The sequence below is a fragment of the Pristis pectinata genome, chromosome 7 (genome assembly GCF_009764475.1).
Source record: "Pristis pectinata isolate sPriPec2 chromosome 7, sPriPec2.1.pri, whole genome shotgun sequence".
NCBI classification, from domain to species: Eukaryota; Metazoa; Chordata; class Chondrichthyes; order Rhinopristiformes; family Pristidae; genus Pristis; species Pristis pectinata.
Window position 1 is genome coordinate 103,661,438 of NC_067411.1, and position 20,394 is coordinate 103,681,831.

The 20,394-nt window shown below is 40.4% G+C and overlaps 1 protein-coding gene across 1 annotated transcript in view; it reads left to right on the forward strand.

Annotated features, from left to right (window-relative positions):
* The window catches only part of mccc2 (methylcrotonyl-CoA carboxylase subunit 2), a gene marked incomplete at its 5' end in the record, with an annotated part of 51,357 nt that overhangs the window by 12,263 nt on the left and 18,700 nt on the right, over positions 1 to 20,394 (forward strand). Inside the window, 4 exons of the mRNA XM_052020671.1 lie at positions 2,063 to 2,135; positions 4,706 to 4,782; positions 14,906 to 14,972; positions 15,406 to 15,562. Coding sequence (XP_051876631.1) covers positions 2,063 to 2,135; positions 4,706 to 4,782; positions 14,906 to 14,972; positions 15,406 to 15,562 — 374 coding nt within the window. The remainder of the gene's footprint in view (positions 1 to 2,062; positions 2,136 to 4,705; positions 4,783 to 14,905; positions 14,973 to 15,405; positions 15,563 to 20,394) is intronic.

Here is a 20,394-nt window from a genome sequence, read left to right on the forward strand (position 1 = left end):
ATCATCAAAATGCCATCTAAGTTAAATAGGCAAAATTGTCATTGTGACAGTTTGTTTAGCTGTTTTTCACGTAATGATAGCCAGGCTGATGACACTGGCTTCTGCATAATTTGGTTCCAGCATAGTCAACTACAAATTGAATTAAGATTGTGAGAAGTGCTAAGATTTGGCTTTTAAGATTGATTAGAAGTGGATGCTCTTTGAGTTTTACATCTCACAATTGAACTAGCGGTGTGAGACCAATACTTTAGGCATCTGTAGGACTTGTACAATATGAAGATAGTTATCTGAAGCATAAGTGAACATCCTTGACAGTGCCTTCAAAACTTTTCTTCAGCCTGATTATTCTAGATCTGATGAAAGGTCACAATGAAAATGATATTGTGTGCTTTTGATGATGTAGGCTAAAGGGGTAAATAAAGGAAAATGCAATTGGAAACTTACAGAGCTGCTAATTACTTTAGTAAGTAATTAAATGAGGACTTTTGGGCTGTGATCAAATATCACAAGATCACAAGATCACAAGATAAGGGAGCAGAAGCAGGCCATTCGGCCCATCGAGTCTGCTCCAAGGAAAAGGGAAAAAGAAATGGGGTGGGAAAAAAAGAGAGAAAAAAAAACTATTCTAATCCCATTTGCCAGCCTTATCCCCATATCCCTTGATACCCTGACTATTTAGATATCTGTCTATCTCCTCCTTGAATACCCCCACTGATCTGGCCTCCACTGCTGTGTGTGGCAAGGAGTTCCACAATTTCACCACCCTCTGGGTAAAGAAACTTCTCCTCATCTCTGTCTTGAAACTGTACCCTCTAATTCTAAGATTGTGCCCTCTGGTCCTGGACACGCCCACCAAGGGAAACAGCCTAGCCACATCTACTCTATCCTTACCTGTCAACATTTTAAATGTCGCTACGAGGTCCCCTCTCATCCTTCTGTACTCCAGCGAGTACAGTCCAAGAGCCGACAAACGCTCATCATACTTAAGCCCTTTCATTCCTGGAATCATTCTCGTAAATCTCCTCTGAACCCTCTCCAACGTCAGCACATCCTTCCTAAGATGCGGGGCCCAAAACTGCGCACAGTATTCCAAATGAGGCCTCACTAGCGCCCCGTAGAGCCTCATCAACACTTCCTTACTTTTATACACTATACCTCTCGAGATGAATGCCAACATAGCATTCGCTTTCTTAACCACCGATCCAACCTGGTGGTTAACTTTTAAGGTATCTTGTATGAGTACCCCCAAGTCCCTTTGTACTACCGCACTATCAATCTTCTCTCCTTCTAGATAATAATCTACCTGCTTATTTCTACTTCCAAAGTGTACAACTGCACATTTCTCAACATTGAATCTCATCTGCCATTTCCTTGCCCATTCTCCTAAACTGTCTAGGTCCCTCTGCATTCTTTCTATTTCCTCTATGCTCCCTACTCCTCCACTTATCTTGGTGTCATCCGCAAACTTAGCCACACAACCATTTATTCCATCATCCAAATCATTGATGTACAAGGTAAAAAGGAGAGGCCCCAACACCGACCCTTGCGGCACACCACTAGTAACATCAGTAATGTTAAAACTTGGGATGGCAAAATGAATGGATTGGAATTAAAACTTTGCCAAAAGATGTAAAAATAGTGATTGATTTGGATAGCGGATGAATTAATTTCTGGCTATTGACACAAGCCCAATGGGACCCAACTACAAATGGGTTGGATGGGTTGTCAAAAAATTAGAAGCTGTCAGGCTTGGGCCAGATCAGATTAGGTTGGCTCTTTACAAACAAGTGAAATAAGGCTCAGTACTATGGATGTGACAGGGCCAACTGACAGCCAATAGCTGGAGAGTGCAGATACAAAGGAAGCAGTTTCTGCTTTTCAATGCAAGGCTTCACTATAGTCTGGCTATCGACCCAAGTGTGTTGAGACCCGAGTGTATGTGTCAAGTTCAGGTTGGGTAAGAAATAATTGTGATCTTGGGTTTGGATTGGCTGTGACCAGGTCTGATTTGGATCTGGTTTTAATATTTCTGAGCTGTGCTGATGCATTATTATCTTTCCAGGTCATTGCCAGGATAGTGGATGGAAGCAGATTTAATGAATTCAAAGCCTTTTATGGGGACACTTTAGTTACAGGTACAGTTTTGGTTGGAACATATAGATTTGATTACTAAAGGTACTTCCTTCTTTGAAAGCTTAATAAAAGTGTAAATTATAGTTCTATTGTGCAAATATAAAATAACTACTTGTTGTAAACATCAAAATCTATATTTTGTAGTCATTAGGGCAATACATAAAGCAACAATACTTTCCATCTTGTTTGGGGAAAGTAGAGTGATAAGAACAGTTACAGAGAATGTACAGAAAGAGTCTGCAACATAATGGATAGATTTCATAGTAGTAATAACAGCAAATCAATTGTTCACCATTATTACTCTGACCAAAACAGTAGAACTAGGAGAGATTTTGAAATCTAGAATTTATCCACTGCCATTTCATCACATATAGGCATCTGAATTAGGAGCAGGAGCCATCGGTGGCTGAAACTTGCTCTGCCATTCAGGATTAGGTCATAGTTGACCTCACTGTGACCTCTACTTTGTATTCCTGAATACATACAGTAACCTTTCATCCCTGTTCAAATATCTATTCACCTCTGTCTTAGAAGTATTTAAAGCCTCTACTTCTATTCCCCTTTGAGGAAGAGAGTTGCAAAGACTCTAGACCCTCAGAGAGGAAAATATTTTACCTTACCTGTCTTAAAAAGATAACTCCTTACTTACAAACAATGACCCCTATTTCGAGGTTCTTCTATAAGAGAAAATAACCTTTCCACATTCACCATGTCAATACTCTAGATTTCAATCAAGTCTCTTTGTGTTCTTTCAAACTCCAGTGAGAACAGGTGTAGACGGTCCACCTTTTCTTCCAATACATAATGACATTCTGCTAGCTTTCCCACTTACTCGCTGTACCTGTATAGCAGCCTTTTATGAATTATGCACTAGGTCTGCCAGGTCGTTTGGACAACTTCACATCTTCCCTCATTATATTATATTTGCTTTTCCTACTCGCTTAACCAATCAATATACCCTTTTGTCCTTTGTTTCTCTTCACAACTTCTTTCCTATCTTTGTATCATCAGCAAGTGTAGCAAAACACCTTTGGTACCCTCATTCAGGTTACTTGTATAAATTCTAAAAGGTTGAAGCCCTATTCAGTGGTCAGGCTGGTTGGTTTTCATTACTCTGACAATAATATGGAGGAATTCTTAAAACTTTAGTTCATGAATCTTACAAAGTGTATTGAAAACCATGTTTGTTAAGAAAAAATGCGGTCTATCTGGCCAGCTCAAAAACATTGAGATGTTTCTTTGTGGTTAGCTAATTACAAGCAGTATTTGAGTTCAAAAAATCATCTTCAATAGATGTTTAACATTTGATGGAACATTCAGTATGATTGCAACTTTAAGATAGACAACATTACTGTAATCAGAGCAGTATTTTTAATTTTCAGAAAACAAGCATATCTTTATAACTTCAGTCCCTCTCTCTCAGGAGTTTTCTGCTGTATTCATTCCGATGACTTTTAGGCATTGCTACAATTTAGTTAGCGAATTAATCTGAAATGTTACTTAACTTTGAATTTAACATTTTATACTTAAAAAGCATTATAGTTATTAGTTGGTGTTCAAGTAGATCACTGGGCAAAATTTGAGCCAGAAGTAGGCTTCAGGCTATATTGAAGCCACGTCAAAAACTTTAACTTTTCGGTGCAGCTCAGTATAGTATTAAACTTCCAATTATATTTGCTGATAACCATTCAGTTCATAGTTATTTTTAAAATAGATGTCTCTTCTATTTGCTAATTATTGTGGTAGATACTTCCTCAAATGTTTGTGAATTGATAAATTAACCAGTTAGAAATTTCTTAGTAAACTGAGTAAATTAAATTTTCTGTGTTAGAAGACTCTTCACTTAAGAACTATTTCATGTTTTATAAAGCATTTGGAGATATCCTGAGGTTGTGAAAAGTGCTATGTGAATACAAATCTTTTGCTTTCTAAATAGGGGCTCAGAAATCTAAGGCACCTGGAAAGGTTGCAAGACATAGTCTGTACTAGCTATGAAATATTATCTTTTCCAGAGCATTTTGTCACAGAATTCTGAAGTGCATATAGCTTGTTCTTTCCAAGTTAATATTCTCAGGATAGCAACTTTGTGGGCAGGTGAAATGTGGAGAGACGCAAGGAACCTGAAGTTTGGGTCAAGGCATCATGGAGGGTAATCGGGGCTCATGATCGTGTTGGGAGTTATGATGAGGAGAACTTGAGGCCAAGCTGTCATGAAGTGCTCCTTCTAAAACTGGTTTCCATTGCCAGCTTCGTGGATTGTAGCCTGTCATGTTTTGCCAAGGCCTGCTGCTGCATATATAGGTGCTGCTATGCCTTAGTGTGTCACATGTTGGAAAGATCCTGAAGGAAAATCACAGACGTTTCATATAATAATTTAAGTGTCTGTTTTCTTTTTGCAACTGAGTTCCTACAGTTATCTATTAGAAAGAAATCAAAGGATGTTCTTCTCATATCTGTGTATTAAATTCTAAAAAAGGCTGAGAATATTTGCAATGCAATGCTATGCAGAAATAGTCCTGTCTGGATATTGCTTAAAATACCCTTTGTGTTTTTCTCCTCTGGCATATTTCAGGATTTGCAAGGATCTTTGGATATCCAGTTGGCATTATTGGAAACAATGGAGTTCTTTTCTCGGAATCTGCCAAAAAGGTTTGTTGACAGCATCTGTGTCACGATAATTACGGTAAAGTAAATTCTATATGAGATAAACTTCCAGCTGAGCTCAGTCTTAAGTAGTGATCCACTTACCTTGAGACTATCCCCCGATTCTAGACTCCCTCACCAGGTGACACATCTTCACAGCATCTGTCCTGTCAACCCCCTTCAGAATCATGTATATGTCCATGTAGAAAGTGAGTGTAGGCCCAGTCCCATCAGTCCAAAGATACCTCATCAAATGAAATAAAACCAGCAAATACTAGAAACACTCAGCAAATCAGGCAGTAGCTGTGCAAGGAGAAACAGAAATATTTCAGGTCACAAACCCTTTGTCAGAACCTGCTGAGTGTTTCCAACATTTTCTTATTTTTATTTTAGACTTTCAGCACCAGCAGTTACTTGATTTTCAACAATCTAATGAAACTTTGCTTTATTGCTTTGAAGGCAAATGTATCCTTCCTTAAGTAAGGACAAAACTGTTTCCAGCACTTCACCTGCACCTCTTCCAACCTAGACTACTGCATATGATGCTTACGAGGTGACCTCCTTTACGTAGCTGAAATCAAGTGTAGACTATGCAACAATTCTGCAGAGGACTCACGCTCCATCTACAACGGCTATCTCAAGTTTCTGGTTGCATGTCATTTTAACTCTCTTTCCCACTCCTAAACTGTCCTGTGTGTCCTCTGCCTTCTCCATTGCTACAGAGAGGCCAAACACAAATAGGAAGAACAACGTCTGCTGTTCTGCTGGGGTAGCTTAGACCCCAATGGTATGAACATTGAATTTTCCAGTGTCAGGTAACTCACTCCCTGGTCTCCTCCCATACACACTCTCCTGTCCGTCCAGTTTTCTTCTTTTTTCACCCTTCCCATTCCCAAACCCTCCCACCTGGATCCATCTGCCCATAATCCCCTCCCCATCTGGTTCCACCTGTCTCCTAACCAACCTCCCTCCCTTGTACAGCTATCTACTGGCAGTCTTTCCTTTTCCCTTTCAGTCCTGAGTCCTGATGCAGGGTCTTGACCCAAAACAGTGACTTACACCTTTGTCTCTATAGATATTGCTTGACCCACTGAGTTCTTCCAGCCTGATTTATTTTGTTTCTGCACTGCAGGTGTGGTCTCTTGTGTTTTTTAAATGAGGGTATCTAACTTTCTCTGAACATCGATATTCAAGAGTCTCACACCATTTAACTATTAATAATCTGCTTTTATATTCTTCTGCCAGAGCAGGTAACTTGTATCTTCCCTCATAGGCACCACTGGCCATATCTTTGATGACCCACGTTCCTGACTGTGTGTCTTTGAAGACACAGTGTCCACTTCAGAACTTACTTTCCCATTTTTCTTTGCATCATCAGTAAAGACAGAAAGTGATGGAAATTTGATGAGAGAGGATTAGTGTCAAACGACGATGTGGGGCATGTGGTCTGAGTCCTTTGCAGTTTACACTACCGAATTCACGAAAAATTTGAAGGTTGGTTCATCTAGTGATAGAATATTTACTTCAACTCCATGATGATTACTGGGGTAATTGGGTAATTGATAATTACTTGGGTAATCAGATGAATTGGATTTCTAAAAGCATCAACATGATTTAAGAAGGCTTCCTGAGCAGGTCTCTTACTGGAGCTGAGAACCTGACTCGAGCATGTTCCCATTATTTACTTACCTTTTCTCTCTCCCCTCCCTGCACCCCTGGTTAAGCTCCCCATCTTTCCTGACCCTTCCTGCAACTACACCTGTTTTTCTTTAAAAAGGCTTTTCTTCATCCCACTCGTCCTGCAACGACTACCACTCTCTGCTTACTCAGCCCTTGCCCAGTGCCACCACTGATTACCTGACCCTCAAGCCTGGAGCACCCAGCCCAACTCCTAAAATCAAATACTGCTACCAAGTGAAGGCCTTTGACTTACTACATGCCTCATCCTGACCACTTTTCACAGCTCCCTGCCTCACACCAACACACCACAGCTGCAAGTTGCAGGCACCATCGAGGCCTTGGCATCTTGCCCCAACCCTGACTGCCGATTGCAGTCCTCTGATTCGTCACTCTACACTGACTGTAATGTAAAGTCTCTTCATTTGCTGGATTTGAAAGTGGCCAACCCATGGGCAAAATGGTCTTTGGGGGGCCATGTACTGACAGATTAATATTCCTTGTGGGGGGTAATGAATTCCTGGACAGTTAACTAAATAACTTTGTTCATTTCTGGAATACCGCTCTGCAAGCACCTGCACATCTCATGTGTATCCAAAGTGTCTTTTATTCCTGTGGAACAGCAAATGTTGATATTGTTTAACCTTTGGGAATACCATCAAAGCCCAGGCTGATATATATTTGTGCACACTTCCTTTCCACTTGAATTCATGAAACAGCGAAACAGAAGCTGGAATTTCAGCTGATTTTTTTAAACTCCTCCCTTGCCCAGACCATTAAAGCTTTTGTAGTAACCCTACTGAAATCAGTTAATTCAGCACAAACCTTTGACTGGATATGTGGTAGTCACGGTTAATTGAATAAGTTCATAAAATCATTATAGTCGTGGAACTGGATGCTACCTTATCTGGTCTCAAGATTCTTCATCGTCGCAATTTGGCCTTGCTCCCACTACACACTATTGCACCAAAATTATGTTTTCATCCAGTTAGGAGTGCAAAACTCAAAGGGGGTCAGTGCAGTTGCCAATGACCATTTAGGCCATGGTCCTACCACTTTTTAATTCAGTAGTTGAAATGGGGCATGCCAGTTATAGTTATGCAGCACAGGAACAGGCCACGCTGTTCATGCCCTGCTCTAGTGTGTGGAGCATATTAAGGATAGAAGGCAAGTCTAGGCAGCAACAATAGACATTTTTTATAGAGATGATCAGAACTTTTGAATTGCATCTTCTCAGCTTCTTTTATATCTCTATTTTTGTTGAATTTAAGGATTAATCAAGTTCTTTGTACTCCATTCATTAACCAAACAATTGAAAGGATCATAAATTATGAACACCAATTCTGTCTATTGGTGCCTCACAGTACCCCTTTGTGTCCTGTAGTATTAAGCTACTTGAGAGCAGATGTTTAGTGTAGGATCTTTTTCAATTACATTATCAGGTTGTTCTGTAATGATATAAGTTTGGGGTATTCACAGTCCTTCACCACTTTGTCTAAAACCAGTTTTAGTGCTGATTTCATTCATGCTGAGAAAGCAGACACAACTGGAAAAAGCTGACCACTTCAATACAACCAAATCTTAAATAAAGTCCGAAGGTAAGGTGACTGAATAAATTAAATTCTTCTTCATTGCACTAGTTTTCAGGTTTTTTAAAATGGTGTTTAATTTTTTTTGGTGAAAAGTGATGTCTATTCACTGATCACTGTTTATCCCTGGTATCCCGATAAAATATTGTCAATGGACTGCTCTGTCTTCCTTTGCTAGCCAGGTTCAAAACGCAGTCCCTCGCCAAATCCCTTTTTTTTTATTTACAGCGTGGTAACAGGCCCTTTCGGCCCAATGAGTCCACGCCACCCATTTTAAACCCATATTAACCTACCTGTACGTCTTTGGAATGTGGGAGGAAACTGGAGCACCCGGAGGAAACCCACGCAGACACAGAGAACGTACAAACTCCTTACAGACAACAGCAGGAATTGAACCCGGGTCGCTGGCACCGTAATAGTGTCGCACTAACGGCTACGCTACCGTGCCGCCCATTTACCGTACCGTACCATTTATACCACTACAGCCCAAATTGTATACTTAATGATTATAGACATTGGTGACTGACTTGCACTGTTAATACTTCTAAACATCAAGGCTGTTTGCAGTTTGGACACCATATTTTTAAAACTTTAAGAGGTATTGATCTAGGAGGTTGTGGGTTTGCAGAATTGCCACTGAGCTTGCCACTGTTCATAAGGTTGCAGCTTGGTGCCCACGGGTACAGGTCTTTACTAGTATTTGAACATACCAGTGACAAAAGGTCTAAGTGGAACACAGTTCTTCACAAAACAAAGGCTGGGAAAAATATCTGAAATAATTTAATCTAAGGCTATACGTGGAATTGCACTGTGCAAGAAGTGTCCATGTAATTTATGACTTTGAGCACTCCAACTCCAAATCTTTTTGTAAACTGTTATTGAATTTGTTTCTGTCAACTTGTGGATACTGCATTTCGGACCATAATAGCTCCTGTCATCTTTTCTGCCACTACTCAAAAGTTTTAGAATCCTGGAGTCAAATCTAGAAAGTTTACAACACAGGAAGGTCATTTGGCCTCCTTAACAGCACCAGGTGAAGAGGAGCCACCTCATAAGATCCCTTCTTCCAGCACTGGGTCTGTTGTTCTACAAGTCATGGCTCTTTGAATTTTGAAGCAAAAAAATATCTCTTTGACACTGTAAGATGACATAGTACCTTTATGGTCCATGATCTACCCCGGCTAACAAACTGAAGAATTGTCGAGTAGCTGCAGAGGCTTATTGCAAGACTTTACATTTGATTGATTTGGAGAAGTATTTTAATCAGGTGCATGTTATACATGTGCATGAGTCTTTGTGTTTAATGATGATTTGAGGGACCCGTGCCCCTTCTAGGCCTACAACCCCCACCCGTAAACTGCCCAGCTGATGACTCAGTAACTGAAAGGCCTACTTTCTGCCAATTGTCTGCAGAATCTGGAATAAATACATTTTTAACAGTCCATGAATATCTGCAAATCATGGAATTTCAACTGGCATTCAGCTTAAAAAAGATTGTAAAGATCTCTGGTATAAAACAACTTTATGATGCCAGCAGAAAGGTAAATCTATACAAACATAAGAGAATACTTATGAGCATTTGACAAGAGAAAGAGCTGGAACTCCCATTCCCCTGCATTATATCTGTTCCTTTATGGAATTTTGTGCATTAAGTTTGACTGGGATGATTGCATTTCCATTTAATGAAGTGATAACACAGCAATGCTGCATTTGAGCAACACTCCAGTCTAAGACTGAAGGTTAAAAACACATACAAATCTTCAATTATTCTGATCTGTAGCCCTTCCTTTGTCCTTTTTAACCCACTTTTCAATTGTGAAATTATCAAAGACAAATTTTAATTGTACAATGTGTACTTGAGCCATTTTGAGACAAACTGCAAACTAATAGCATTCTGCAATGTTTACATATCCTAGTACACCTCAGATTGAAACGTCAAAATGCTCAGTGACTACAAGTGTTACCATCGATTGAATTTAGGTTACATTTACAGATTTTAATGAGACATTTAGTCAAGTCACAAAGATGATATATTTCATCTTTTGAAAAATTACCTGGGTGTAGGGTTTGCTGCTGATGGACGCCTTCATTATGTTTGCCTGTATTGAGTGTAAGGTGGCTAGCTTTGTTTTCAAAGGAATTACCATTTGCTGAATTAGTGAGTTCCCTTTGTCCACATGTCCCCACCCCACCACCACCCCAGTTTTCCTTCCTCTGCTGTTGATGTGCTGACTTACCCGGGTTTCATTACATTCACCGCTATCCACTGTGTATACCCTTTCAAAAGTGAGCCTAACAGTGTATAACAGCAGACCATATATATTGTGAGTGGTTAGAAAACAGAGTTAATGTTCCTGAGCCGAAACGTTAACTCTGTTTCTCTTTGCACAGCTGTTGCCTGACTTGGTGAGTCTTTCCAGCATTTTCTATTTTTATTTCAGATTTCCATCATCTGCAGTTTTTTTGATATTCATATATGAGTGTGTATGGGAAAAACATTTCAATTAATTTTGATTCCCATGTCTACGTGTGAGTATTTTCCAAGGGAGTTTTGAGAAAGTACTTGATGTGGAGATTTTGATGTTTTTTGCTATTTGAACATCCCCCTCATCTGACCCAGGATTGCCAAGAGGTAGTTCCTTCACCACTCAAAGTGGTGAAGGATTTCAAATTCAACACTCAAAGCGGCTGCGCAGGTTGACTCTGTGGTTAAGAAGGCATATGGTGTATTGTCCTTCATCAATTGGGGAATTGAATTTAGGAGCCGTGTTGCAGCTATATAGGTCCTTGGTCAGACCCCACTTGGAGTATTGTGCTCAGTTCTGGTCACCTCACTGCAGGAAAGATGTGGAAGCCGTAGAGAGGGTGCAGAGGAGATTTACAAGGATGCTGCCTGGAATGCGGAGCATGCCTTATGAAAGCAGGTTGAAGGAACTTGGCCTTTTCTCCTTGGAGAGATGGAGGATGAGGGGGGACCTGATTGAGGTGTATAAGATGATGAGAGGTATTGATAGGGTAGATAGAGGCTTTTCCCCAGGGCTGAATTGGTGACCACAAGAGGACATAGGTTTAAGGTGTTGGGGAGTAGATATAGAGGAGATGTCAGGGGTAAGTTTTTTACTCAGAGAGTGGTGAGTTCGTGGAATGGGCTGCTGGAAACGGTGGTGGAAGCGGATACAACAGGGTCTTTCAAGAGACTGTTAGATAGGTACATGGAGCTGAGTAAAATAGAGGGCTATGGGTAAGCCTAGTAATTTCTAGGGTAGGGACATGTTCGGCACAGCTTTGTGGGCTGAAGGGCCTGAATTGTGCTGTAATTGTTCTATGTTCTATAGCTGAAGACAAAATCTAGCTTTAGTTCAGTACACTCTTTCATGAGTTATGCAGTGTATGTGTATATATACCATAATTTCACATTGGTTAACTCAGTGGATTTGAAATATCCTGCTGAAAACACTATTTATGGAATATTTAAATAACTGAGTCAGAAAGCTTTTGATCTCTCATTGAACAGTTCTCTTTATTTACTCATTAATAGAATGTGTATTACTAGCCAGGTTAATGTTTATTGCTGAACCTAACTCGACAAGTTGCCAGTGAGCCACCTTTTTGAATTGCCGCTTGGTTCTGTCTTTCAAACAGCAATTGATTATTGGCAAAATATCACCTCCTCTTTAAAATGTATAGACTTCTTTCATAGTTACAAGACATCCTTCATTTTTGAAGTATGTTCATCATAACCTATTTGCTGCATTATTTCCCTAAGGAATTGGAATCATAACCTTTTAAATCAATCTGGAATAATATTGAATTGATATTTATGGGAGGACATTTAATTGGATGTTATCTGATTTTTTTTTACAAGAGTGATAGAATTATTCCTGTATCAAATGCTTTTCTTCATTGTCTTGATAGATGTCTAGTGTCCCAGATATATTATTGACAGCTATTAAGTGAGTATATATTAGTTTTAAATTCTCCTTTTTTAATCAAGCTTTGGCCTGCAACTTTGGTGTTGTAGAAGTGAAGCATCAGTCACTATTATATCTTGACCACTTACGATCACTTAGTATTGCTATTGCTCCACAAGAGCTATTGCCTGGATTTTGTGGTCTTCACTGAGCCGCCTGTAATTCCCCACTAATCTACCTAGTGCGTGTGTGTGCGTGTGTTGCTGTTCTCCCAAGGCCAATTTTCTGCCCAGAACTTGCTCTGTGCTAAGGGCTTCCCCATTATGTGGGGGTATTAGGACCAACTATGATTATGAAAATGCTGAAGAGGATTTGGCAGCTGCAAAGCCTTAACCAACAGTCAAAGTTTGCAACATTCTATATCTTTTTTCTCAGATCAAACTATTGAAACACAACAAATTACTAAAAATTAAAGCATTTTAAACAAGGTTAAGTACATTTTATAAACAATTTAAAACATTTAATAAATTAAAACTATTCAAAAAATGTAAAATAATTAAAGTTTGTCTTGGTCCCTTTCACCCATTCTTCTCCATTCATATTATTGGAAATGTTGTTCCTGTATCAGGTCTAATCTGGTGCATGTCGTTCAGGAACTGCAGCACTGCTGGTTCCATGAGGGATCCGATACTGAAGCACTGATGGAATAACAAGTTTGGGTCTTCCATGTTCTTCTGTGAAAATGCAGGAGTCCAGAACTTGCTGATACTTGTGCAGAACATCCTGCTGCATTCCTCCACAAACCTGGAACAAACTTTACATCCCACTTCCCAAAAACACATAACAATTAAACTTTTCCAATTCCAAACTGTCTTCTTTATGTATGTTTAAAAGTTTCGTAAACCACTACTTCACAAATTTCGTACTTGCCTGATCTTCTTCCCAAAGCCCTGAAGATCTTTAGAGTCATAGAGCATGGAAACAGGCCCTTTGGCCCAACTGGTCCATGCCATTCAAGATTCCCATCTCAGCTAGTCCCATTTGCCCACGTTTGGCTCATATCCTTCTAAACCTTTGATATCCATGAACCTGTCCAAGTGTCTTTTAAATGTTGTTAATGTACTTTCCTCAACTTTCCTTTCCCGTTCAAGTATTTCTTCAGTTCGCTTGTGAAAACTGCTTTTGAATCTGCTTCCATGAAGAATTCAGGCAATTTCATCAATATTATTCTCCCATATTGTTGAAAGAGCTTGTGGTTTAAATCTTTCCTTCCCTCAGCCATGCTGAGAAGGTTATGATGTATAAAATTCTAACAATCACTTTCAACCTTTCACTTTTTCATCTTTTAATTGACTTTTTGAGCAAGTATTGTAGAGGCAGGATTGTTGGAAAAACCTCAGGAGAATTTAGGTCCAGACTTGAAGCAGTTCAATTGAAACAAACTTTGATCATCATTTTTCATGAAAGGCTTTTGCTGCTAATGCCTTTAGTGCTCACTAGCTCAACATCTACAAAACGTCTTCTGTAGTTTCTTCTGAGTTAGTCGCCAATCATCATTTATTGAGGAGTTGCTTCATTTGTTTGAATAGACGTGGCAATGCATTGAAAAGGTAGAAAAAAACGAATAACTCGAAAGAACAAACAATAAACTGCCTGAGGAACAGTGGCCAGGCAGCATCTGTAGAGGCGGAGGGGATGGTCAACTCTTTGGGTCGGGACTCTAATGCAGTGTCGACCTCCAGGGGTGTTCCCTGGTCCGCTGCCCTCTTCCTCTAGGGATGTTCCCTGGTCCGCTGCCCTCTTCCTCCAGGGGTGTTCCCTGGCCCGCTGCCCACTTCGTCCAGGGACGTTCCCTGGTCTGCTGCCCTCTTCCTCCAGAATGTTCCCTGGCCCGCTGCCCTCTTCCTCCAGGGATGTTCCCTGGTCCGCTGAGTTCTTCCAGCAGTTTGTTTTTGACCATCTGCAGTCTCTTGTTCTCCAATTTGAACGGTCGGGTGTCCCTCACAGTACTATTAAAATGTACATGATGTAGAATGAACAATTTAAACAGTTCTGTTCCATTCAGTATGTCTGAGAAGGCATGCCATTAAATCTTGAAATTATTTCCTCCTCAAACAGTTCTGTGTGAGCTATAATGACAGTGGAGAAGGTACAGAGAAAGTTTTACTAATATGTTTGCAGAACCAAGAGATTATATCAATCAGGGGAAATTGAAGGTCTCAGTGGTCTTTTCTCAGTGAGAGAAAATTGAAGGGTAACCTGGCTGAGGTCTTCAACTTCTGAAAGGATTTGATAAGATGGACATAGAGACAATATTTCCACCTGCAGGGAGAGCAGACCTAGAAGCTATATAATATATATAATCATTTCTAATAAATTCAGATTGGAATTCAGAAGAAACTTCTTTATCCAGGTTAGAATATAGAATTTGTGCCCACAGGGAGTAGCTGAGGCATTCAAAAAGATGCTAGGTAACCACAAGAGGTATAGAGAGAGAGAGAGAGAGAGAGAGAGAGGTGGAAATTGATTTTAATAGGGTGAGATGAAGAAGAGTGGAGGTAGCTTCTGTGGGGTATAAAAGCCAGCCTACACCTGTGGGATAAATACTCATTTCTCTGCTTCAAATACCAGTATGTCGGCCTTTTACAACATTTTTCCAAAACTAACAAAGATACGCCTCTGTTGTGATTTGAAAATACATGATGATGGCATAGTGTTTGCTTTCAGGAAAGTGATAAATATAGGGCAACAGTTTAACAAGTTAGCTGTTTTCAGCATGTTTTAATGGAATGTTGTGCTCTATTTCACCCTGGCAATGGTAATATGAAATGGGAAGTTGTCTGATATCACGATTAATTTACTGCATTCTCTGATTTTTTTTCAATGCCCTAGAATATAAAAGCACAACACCTCGCACAAAACTTTCTGAGCCAAACCACTTTTTAATTGCAGGGAACCCATTTTATTGAACTTTGCTGTCAGCGGAATATCCCTCTCATTTTTCTACAGAACATCACAGGTGAGAAAAACAAGGAGCAGTCCATATTTCATCTGTGCGAGTGCCCTCCACCCATTGTAAAACTGAAACGCTAATAACATCAAGCAACTATTCCAATTTCATTAGGATGCATTGTGTGCTCATACAATAAGACTAAATTCCTTTTAAATGTAATTTTAACAGATGTTACTTCAGTGGTTTAATTGCAATCCACTCACTAAAATGCATGTCGACTGAGCCCCACTGAAGGAGCCTTTTAAGTGAAGAAAACTATGGAAGACAGACTGCAAAACAAAGTAATTGGATGCTGGACAGGGATTGTATTGGCAGGCATCTCATTACCTGCTCTTAGTTCTGCATCACATTCTCCTTCAATTACTTTGGGGTGTGTTTTAGAATTTTTGCAAGTAGAACCTTAAGTTTGATGTAATATTATTGGTGTTTATCTTTTAAGGTTTCATGGTTGGGAGAGAGTACGAAGCTGGTGGAATAGCTAAAGATGGGGCTAAAATGGTGACTGCCGTTGCATGTGCAAATGTTCCTAAAATCACTGTAATTGTCGGCGGTTCCTATGGAGCAGGAAACTATGGAATGTGCGGAAGAGCATATGGGCAAGTAGTTGGACAATTTGTGTGCCTGTGACGTACCTGCCAGATAAAATCTTGTTCCTTGTAACTGAATATTAAGATGGGCTATGTTGTACAAAAAGGAGGAAGGGCAAGGCCTTTCTCAGGAGGTTTTGCCTGCGCCAAATGAAGAACGCAATGCCAAATTACAATCCAGTGTACTGAAAGATTTACTTTCTCTCTAGTTAGGCTATCCAAGGAAATTTCAAGAAGTGAATGCATGGAAAGTAACTGCGAGTGACAGCAACTGTGGAAGGGTATTAAGTGAGTGAGAGAGGGAGATGCTGAAAAAAAACTAGTGTGACTGAACAAATCAGGTCATAGCGATAGAGTTTGTGAGGGAAAGCAGTAAGCCGCGAGTGGCTTTCGGTTAGATCAACCATTGTGGGTAGAAATGTGCTAATAATTGTGGGTGTCTGTTTCAGGATAAGTTGAACATATTTTAAATCATTCATCATCTGGGACTTCATGGTAATCTCATTGATTTATTGCAGAATCTTATAACTGTTGTGATAACTTAAAAATTCTGTAACTGTGATACTTTACCCTGTATTCTGTTATTGTTTTTACCCCGTGCTACCTCAATGCACTGTGTAATGAATTGATCTGTACGAACAGTATGCAAGACAAGTTTTTCACTATACCTCAGTACAAGTGACAATAACAAACCAATACCAATAAAAGGTTAATGAAGTCAGAGATCTGAATAATTGTATTTACTGATGTAGCTATAAAATTTTTGTACTTTATTAACTCATCCTTAGAATATACAAGTACTTGGACAACCAAGGGCTGATTAAGGATAGTCAGCATGGCTTTGTGCGTGGTAGATCATGTTTAACGAATCTTGTAGAGTTTTTCGAGGAGGTTACCAAGAAAGTAGATGAAGGAAAGGCTGTGGATGTTGTCTACATGGACTTGAGTAAGGCCTTTGACGAGGTCCCACATGGGAGGTTAGTTCAGAAGGTTCAGACACTAGGTATCCATGGAGAGGTTGTAAGCTGGATTCGAAATTGGCTGTGTGGGAGAAGACAGAGAGTGGTAGTGGATGATTGTTTCTCAGACTGGAGGCCTGTGACTAGTGGTGTGCCTCAGGGATCGGTGCTGGGGCCATTGTTGTTTGTTGTCTATATCAATGATCTAGATGATAATGTAGTAAATTGGATCAGCAAGTTTGCTGTTGACACTAAGATTGGAGGCGTTGTGGACAGCGAGGAAGGCTTTCAAAGCTTGCAGAGGGATCTGAACCAACTGGAAGGATGGGCCAGAAAATGGCAGATGGAATTTAATGCAGACAAGTGTGAGGTGTTGCATTTTGGAAGGACAAATCAAGGTAGGACATACACAGTAAATGGTAGGGCACTGAGGAGTGCGGAGGAACAAAGGGATCTGGGAGTTCAGATACATAATTCCCTGAAAGTGGCGTCGCAGGTAGACAGGGTTGTAAAGAAGGCTTTTGGCATCCTGGCATTCATAAATCAAAGTATTGAGTACAGGAGTTGGGATGTTATGGTGAGGTTGTATAAGACGTTGGTGAGGCCAAATTTGGAGTATTGCGTGCAGTTCTGGTCACTTAACTATAGGAAGGATATCAGTAAGATTGAAAGAGTGCAGAGGAGATTTACTAGAATGTTGCCGGATCTTCAGGAGTTGAGTTACAGGGAAAGATTGAACAGGTTAGGACTTTATTCTTTGGAGCGCAGAAGAATGAGGGGAGATTTGATAGAGGTTTACAAAATTATGAGGAGTATAGACAGAGTTAATGCAAATAGGCTCTTTCCACCTAGATTAGGAGAGATGTACAAGAGGACATGGCTTTAGTGTGAAAGGGGAAAGGTTTAGGGGGAACATTAGAGGGAATTTCTTCACTCAAAGAGTGGTGGGAGTATGGAATGGGCTGCCATCTGATGTAGTAAATGTGGGCTCACCCTTGAGTTTTAAGAATAAATTGGATAGATACATGGACTGGAGTGGTCTGGAGGGTTATGGACTGGGTGCAGGTAAATGGGACTAATGTTTCAGCACAGACTAGAAGGGCCGAATAGCCTGTTTTTCTGTGCTGTGGTGTTCTATGGTTCTATGAGTTAATAAAGTACAAAGAGGTTCACAGGGTCTGCAAAAACTGCAGGCTGCTGTCATAATTCATTTCATTTTACTAAATAACTAAATTGGTCCAACCTCAAGTTTGTATTGACTAACAATGGATAGATAAGAAAGAAAACTTGACTGTGATTGGTTTCTGCAAGATGACCAAAGAGAGATTTAAAATTTTTAGCAGTTAAATTGAATCTGCTTCACACCACCATTTGGAAGTAGATGTTTACAAGGCTCAATATTGTCATGCCGAGTAAAATAATTATTAAAAAAGTGCTAACTCAAGGCTAATGTAATAATGTAATACAGCAGCAAATTGCCTCTAAACAGAATACCACGTTCCTCTATCCAGTTTTGAACTCACAATAAACCCTGAAGCACCTGTAAGGGAGAAAGAGACGTTAAAATTTCAGAGGGAGTCATTTCAGCAAAATGGCTTCAACAACGTAATACTTCATCTTTACTGATTCAGCTGCAACATTTGTTTTCCATTTTTCATCAATTGCATTTGATATGATTAAGGTAAACCTTTTCACTTTGAAATTTCTTTAATTATATGATTGTTTGATGGTTGAGCAAAATTCAGCATTTTTCTTGAAGTCATTGCAAGATGAAAATTTTGTTCACTGTGCCTCCTAGATGGATGGATTAATCATCCAAAAGACTAGAGTTCTCTACCAACCTACACTTGCTACATCATGCTGCCCACTTGGCAATAAAGGTTCAGGTGAGACCATGGTAAACGTGGATCACTTCCCACAACTCAGGAGCATCTGCTCAGCGACGGCTGGCATTTATAATGAAATTCACCAGTGCCTTCCCTGCGACGGCATTGCTTGGTTGAGGATTATGGTAGTTGAGATTAAGACTGTGGACATAACACAAAACTCACGGTGTACAGGCAGCAATGATCACTGCCTTCCTATATGCTTCTGTGGCTTAGGGCTACCTACAATAGGCATGTCAAGGCACTGGAAAAATAACATCAACACTACCTCTGCAAAATATCCAAATTCACTGGAAGGATAAGTAAATCAAGGTCAACACTTTGATTGGCGACGAGGAGGCATACAGGAGTGTGAGAGATTGGCTGGTTGAGTGGCATCGCAACAACAACCTCACATTCAACGTCAGCCAGGAATTGATTGTGGACTTCAGGAAGGGGAGGTCGGGAGAACACGCACCAGTCTTCATTGAGGGGTCAGCGGTGGAAGAGGTGAGCAGCTTCAAGTTCCTGGGTGTCAACATCTTAGAGGATTTATCCTGGGCCCAACACATTAATGCAGTCATGAGGAAGGCATGCCAGCGGCTCTACTTCGTTAGGAGTTTGAGGAGATTCAGTATGTCACCAAAGACTCTTATAAATTCCTACACATGTATGGTGGAGAGCATTCTGACTGGTTGCATCACAGCCTGGTATGGAGGCTCCAATGCACAGGATCGAAAGAGGCTGCAGAGGGTTGTCGACTCAGCCAGCTCCATCACGGGCACAACCCTCCCCGCCATCGAGGACATCTTCAAGAGGTGGTGCCTCAAGAAGGCAGCATCCATTACTAAGGATCCTCACCACCCGGGACATGCCCTCTTCTCGTTACTACCATTGGGAAGGAGGTACAGGAGCCTGAAGACCCACACTCAACGATTCAGGAACAGCTTCTTCACCTCCACCATCAGATTTCTGAACGATCCGTGAACACTACCTCGTTATTCCTTTCCTTCTCGCATTATTTATTTATTTATTTATATGATTCTTTTTTTTCCTAGTAACTTTATGCTTTTGCACCGTACTGCTGCCACAAAACAACAAATTTCACATCAGATAAGTCAGAGACAACGATTCTGACCCTCATCCTGGCCAATAACTCCAGCATTGAGGCCCCAGTTACACTCAGTTGGCTACATTAGGCAAAACGACATAGTTCACATACCTGATATCAGACTCCCAAAACAGACTCTGCCATGGGAGGAGTTAACCAAGTGCACAGAGAAAAGGATTCAAGGAGGTGCTCTAAGCTTCCTTGAAGAAGTGCAACATCCCCACTGACTCCTGGGAATCTCTGGCCCAAGACTGCTCAAAGAGGAGGAGAAGCATTAAGTATAGTACTGAGAACCTTGAGGCCATGCATCAGATGTACACAGAAGTCCAGCGTGTCAAAAGGAGTACGCCACCTCACAACCTCAGCCACCTCTAGAGCATCTTAGGAAGACATCGTGGTTCCCATATTGGCTTCATTAGATACCTCAGAACCCACAAAACCGGCGTGGAACCCAGGTGTCCTCCATCTCAAGGGACTATTTAGGGAGAAGATATAAAATACTAATTCTAAATGTGGCAACTTATTATCAGTTTCAGAGTTTTGGTGACAAGAATCTAGTATGTGAAAGTATTAGAATCTAGGCTTTCATAGTCAATGGGTGCACAAGGCCATTCAATATTTTCTTTAGTTCCTCGTCTTAAGCATTTAAGCTTCTAAGATCAAGTTAAACCAATTCATGGTTCTCCCAGGTGATGATCTAGCAGTTCAGGTTTATTTCTGTGTTTTACAGTGGTCTGTCTTTTAGGAAGAATAACTCCTTTTGAAATGTGAAGTTATATTTTTTGAGTGGGACTGGTATTTCTTTGTTGTGTTTATTAATCAGCTTGATAATGAAAAGGAAAGGGGGTTGAGGAGTGTGAGGAGAAAGCTGGAACAGGGTCTTGAACTTGGATGATCAGCTATGAT